This window comes from Amaranthus tricolor, chromosome 11, assembly GCF_026212465.1.
Source record: "Amaranthus tricolor cultivar Red isolate AtriRed21 chromosome 11, ASM2621246v1, whole genome shotgun sequence".
NCBI lineage: Eukaryota > Viridiplantae > Streptophyta > Magnoliopsida > Caryophyllales > Amaranthaceae > Amaranthus > Amaranthus tricolor.
The window spans coordinates 24,206,647-24,212,630 of NC_080057.1; the positions used below are offsets into that span (position 1 = coordinate 24,206,647).

A 5,984-nucleotide genomic window follows, 5' to 3' on the forward strand; every position below is an offset into this window, starting at 1 on the left:
ATGCCCTGTAACAACCCCTATTGGTGCAGTACGTTCTCTGGTAGATGTACTTCGACAATGTCGAAGCATACGAGTGGCAAAGAAGCTCTTCCGCAGGGTATGGGTCCTACAAAAACTAAAATACATGTTATGAAAATGTAAGTGATATTTTAATTAATTTGTACTAATGTTAATGAGTACTGAAATATTTACCTGGTTGGGTCGTAGCAAGTCTAACTGATCTCGGTAGAATCCGAGACCGGTGCCGGTGTGCTTGCACGTCTGGGATGCAAAATTCCACCTTGAGCCGTACGCAACATCTGGTGGGGGTTGTGGTGGAGGAGCAGTATCACCACGACCAACGGTTCTGTAAGGTTGGCCGATAAGAATATGCTCCCACGCCCACAGCTGAACATTGGAAATGTAATTAGTATGTAATTCAACTACACCGGATAGAGTTAAATGTTAATTTAATTACCTGTAATATGACTATTGGCCCCGCAATCTCCTTGACGTTCTTTTGGGCAACACCACATAGCCTTCTATACAGGTAGCCAAGGGCTGCGGAGCCCCAGCTATACTCGGCGATGCGCTCTCACGGGTCGTCAAGTAAAGTAAAGGAGCTGTATTTGGTTGTTTGTTTTATCGGCAAACAACAAAGCTCCTATCAAGTATAAGAGGTACGCGAAATGGTGCCTTCATCAGCATCTTCGGGGAGATGAAAGAAGGTCTGAACTAACCACGTGCAGCGCAAACCGCTACCCCTGATCACTCCCGGTAGAGGGCGTTGTAACACCCGAATTTCCTCCCGTCCTTTACGGTTTGTTACAGGTGCTCTCCCAATATGCGATGCACCATGTCACGCCAGCCTGATAGCTGGGGTCCGGCTATACACACGGCACGTCCGTCGATGGGAAGCTGCGTTAGTTAGGCTATATCAAGCAATGTAATGGTAGCCTCACCTAGAGGTAGATGAAATGTATGCATCTCCTGACGCCATCTCTCGACCAGTGCTGTGATAATGGCACGGTTAACGTTGTCGTATGCAATGAGGTGAAAGTCGTATAACCTCGCTAGCTCTAAGTACGGGATGATCCTATCATCGATCACCCATGGAACGGAATCTGGATGCCTGGTGCCTAGTGTTTCTGCATCGGACACCTATGAATATTGACATATAAACAACTTATATGTTAGCATTAGTAAAATGCAAATCACAAGTATTGTACACTTAACCTGGGCATCCCAAAGAGGAGTACTCATGTGCTCATGCTGCATAGTAAAGACACTAGGATTTAGGGGTCCTGGAGCTGCTGGATCCATCTCCTCTACTGCTTTGTTCGCAGTTGCTTTAGTTAATATTACAATTATGTAATTATGTATAATATATATAACATATTACCTTGAGTTACAAATTATCATGCTAGTATAATATATATAACATATTACCTTGAGTTACAGGTTCTAGTGTTGTGAGCTTCGCTCCCGCAACGACGACAATTAGATCGTTTCTTTCTACCCCCATCCATTTTGTTGGCAATTCTCCTAGACTTAGGCCTCTCTTTACCCTGAATTTGATGGGGATCATGTCTAAGTTCAAAGCCCGTGTATTGCGGCCATGACCTCTTATCGATCATTGGCATAAAGTAATGTTTGTATGTACTTGCATAACTTTGAGATGTATGTGGTATCACAAGCCCAAGTCCTCCACATTTCTGCGAATATGATACACTCTGATAGCTTCCAACAACGATTCCTTGCTATCAAACATCATACCCTTCTCAAACTCTCCGTCTTCGATGTATGTGGTATCATAAGCCCAAGTCCTCCATGAATTGTCCTCCTCATACTCGTCTAAAGGTGGACAGAGGGCATAAGGTGTAGGAGGAATGAATATAGGAATGTTGCCTAGGGTCATGTCATTTGCTAGCGCATCCTCATCGACATCCACATCGTCCTCAGAAGGATCGTCAATGAGCTCATTACTCTTATTTCCATCATCCCAAGGTCTCATCTCAGCAGTTTCTCCTAAGTTAACCATTGGATCAATTGGAACTTGATTCGTAGGGGGTTGAGGAAAAGTACAAGATGCGGAAGAAACGACGGGATTTACAGTTTCCTGAGTTAATATAGGCATAGGGGTAGGAGTAGGATTAGAAGCAACTACATTCCCTAATGGTACTTCATCTACGTATAACTCCAAAGAGGGAATTTAGGTGGACTTTAAATGCTCCCACATAGCATCTATAGCCTTATCATTCTCAATAGGAAAGACAAGCAATTCTCCTCTCATGTCATATTTAAAGCTTATATTTACGGTACTTCTAGTAGGGTCCAATCCAATCTTAGAACATATAAAACATTTAAAGTGGTTCAAATCCATGTTCGAATTGCAAGCAAACAACTTATGTCTTCCCCCAACATAATGAACTTTGCCACTACTTTCTCGAATACAACCATTCCAAAAACATACTATAGTCACGCGAAATGATGCCATTTTCTACATTAATACAAAGAAAATCAACATCATCATAAACTTCATGCCCATACAAGTACATTATATTCATTTGATTATAATCTTTTTTGGTCTAAAAATTATTACTAATAATATTACATCATTTCTAATAATATTATCAACATTGAATTCAACAACATTACTTCAAAAAACAACATAAAGCTATAAAAACAAATAAAAATTACCTTCAATACTTATGGATGATTAACAATAGTCTTGATTTAACGATTAGTAACCTACATTTGAAAAAATAAGCAAATTTGATTATAACCCTAAAAAACTACATATACACCAAAAAAACGCGAACAAGTTTACGTTTGAGCAAGCTAGAGTGTCCCACACTAATTTTGAAGTGCCAAATTGAAAGAGGAATGCAAGAATTGATGAATTGAACCAATGATTTTAGAGGGAGAATGTCGAGTGTGAAGGTAGGGTTTTGAGAAATGGGGAAAAATGAGAAAAAAAGAAACTGATGCGTGTTTTTGTGCAGCAGGTTTGTTCGCAGTTACTAACTGCGAACAGCTCCAAACCACAGGTATGGCTTTTTCACGCTTACTTTTGGAATCGTTTTGAAACTTAGATTATTTTGTTCATTTTTTTTTATTTTCCACTTATTGATTTCAAATTTTCTAACATTTACAGAGCTAAATGGGCCTAGCATTTTGCCGTTAATCCTCTTTTAAAAAGATTCAACTAAATACAAATTCTTATGTGAGATGGTCTAACCGTGAGATGCTTTTTATAAATGACCTTAGCTCTTCATTTTAAGGTCATCCCATCTAGAGGTAATCTCTCACAGGAGTAGCTCAAAACTAAAAAGCCATCATCATCATTATTATACCTAATGTATCCCGATCATAGGATTAGCAATGATCAGGATTTAGAGAGGGAGAGACAACGACAACTCATATCCTTAAAGAAGAGTGCGGCCAAAGCGTCCCTCGGCTCGAGAAAGATCCACAGTTGAATCCTCAGCTCAAAACTAAAAAGTAAAGTAATATATTAGCAAGTCTTGTATGGGCTCGTCTCATTCTTACTGTCTAAGTATGAGACGAGCCCATACAATCAACCTATTTTTTAATAGATCACTTTAAGGTTGTAAGTGGTCACTTTAAAATTATGTGATCACTTTAAGACCGTATAAAGTGATCACTTTGATTAAGTAAGTGATCAATTAGGGTTATAATTGGTTACATTAAAATTATAAATGATTAATTTAAAGTTATAGGCAAACACTTTAAATAATTGTGTTTTATGTGGAAAATTCCTGTGATGATGTCATTTAAAAATTTAAATAATTGCATGATATGATAGATGTTACATGTTGTATGTCCAAAAAAAATGTATATTTCACAAAAGAAGATAATGAGATGATATACTTAGCTAACAATTGATAGTTAATGGATGATTAGCGCAACTAATTTTACTAGTTGATATCAATAAGTTGTTTACACCAATTTTATTTTACCGAACATTATTTCAACATGCTTAATCCAAACAACGAGCTAATTCACCTTATCAGTTTGAATTAAAATGGAATATGGATGATAGTGATCAAATCCAAAAAATAAACAAATAACTTGAATATTCATAAATCTTATATAAATTAATGATGGCATGGTTTTTCTTGAACAAAACTATTTCTATATGTTTCAATTTCATCTTTCCAAAACCAATATATTTTTACATAATTCATATATTCCAACAAATTAATAATATAACATATATTTTCATGAGGGTGACAAAACATGAAATAAAAGACAAATAAAGCATATTCATATTACAACAACACACACCACACATGCATGTTTGATCCATAGAAACATGACCAAACATGCTTTATTTTTCATTACCCAACATAAAAACAAAACCAAATCATACTAATGACACATTAACATTTGATTCTTGAGGCATCGACTACCAAGCAGACCGTTAAATGTCTATTTGTCATCACGATGGTGATGATCATCAATCTCCTTGGCTAACCCAAGCAAAGCATCCATCAATGAACTTGGTTCAGGAACACCAGCATGCTTCTTCTCATACTCAAAAATCCATTTGACTAAGCTTAAGTCCTTCCCTTCAGGTATAACTTGGTAAGTAATAACAAATGTGTCATAGTCATTCATCAAGTCTCCTTCCACCATTTTGAATTTGATCACCTTATTTGTTTCATCTACTACTTCAAGTATTTGTACTGCTTTTTGAGGCTTCCCATCTACAATATTACATTTTATTTTGTATTAATTAATTTAAACTTTAATCTATATATATTTTTTTTAAATTTTAATCAAATATATATACGTATGGACAAACAAACTTTTAAATATTGAACACTATTAGGAAAATAAACATATGTTTTGTATTCATTATGAGAATATATAATCATCTCTTTATTTAAATGATTATTTCAAGATTGTAATTAGACCTGTGCAACAGGCCGGATACAAATCGGGTTGGACTCTTGTAAAAACAGGCCGGATAGACTGGGCTTTAAAAAATTGAAAACGGGCTTTAAACCGATATGATCCATAAGGCCCGGCCCAACCCGATCTTAGCATGTTCATCTTATATCGTAAAGTTTCTAAATTTAATATCACACAAATATTAGATACTGCAAGTTGCAACAGGTGAAAACTAAATTGATATTCATATTAGGACAAAATAGTTTATTTAAAGTAGATATTAGGACTAAATTACCAAAACTACTAATTAGAAAATTCTGAAAAGTTAGGCTTGATCAATTAAACTAATTAATAAAAAGTAATTCATATTTCATACCAAGAGTATAACTCCAGCAGATTTTGGAACCAGGAGTACCAAAAGCACCATGATGCAAGTCACAACCCTGGACAAACTCAGGATGAATGCTGCTAATGTCATGAGGCCTTTCTTGAAACACTTCATGAAAAACGTCACCACCTTTAACCCTGATTTCTATATCTCCTTCAAATCGACGCTTTAAACCAGCGGACGCCATTTTTAATTACACTTTTTATATATTTTGTTTTGTATGGAATCCTTAAGTGTCGAAAATGCAAAACACTCACGCTTTCTTTTATAGTAGTATACATATACATGATCACAACTGTCCTCACATTTACGTTATTATTTTTCAATTATTGTCAAAACTCCAATAATGCATCCCACTTACTCTCATTTAATTCCATAAGAGTTTGACACACTTTTTTTTTTACTCTATTGTTATAATTTTCTATTTATTTAATTGTCTTCATCTCACGTTTCAACTCTCCGTTTTATCATCTACGTTATTTAAATAGTCTCATTGTTTTTTAATCTTTGTCTAATACTCAGAGCCATCTTGAAACATTTAAAGACCGTTTTGCGTAGAACTTCTATTTTGAGCTTTATTTATTAATAAACTTATTTTTTGAATTAACTTTTTTATACACGGAAGAAAAAGGGATCCCATGCAGTCGATCACCTCACACCCTTTCAAAGACTCTAGTAATACTCCATACAACTATGA

At 35.7% G+C, this 5,984-nt stretch overlaps 1 protein-coding gene across 1 annotated transcript; it reads right to left on the reverse strand.

Moving 5' to 3' along the window:
* Positions 1-4,150: 4,150 nt before the first annotated feature.
* Positions 4,151-5,540, reverse strand: LOC130827624 (MLP-like protein 28). The gene is made up of 2 exons (XM_057693395.1): positions 5,276-5,540; positions 4,151-4,712 (listed from the first exon to the last, which is right to left on the reverse strand). Exons 1-2 carry the CDS (start codon positions 5,472-5,474, stop codon positions 4,435-4,437), a joined length of 477 nt encoding a protein of 158 aa, XP_057549378.1. The 5' UTR covers positions 5,475-5,540; the 3' UTR covers positions 4,151-4,434.
* Positions 5,541-5,984: the final 444 nt, after the last annotated feature.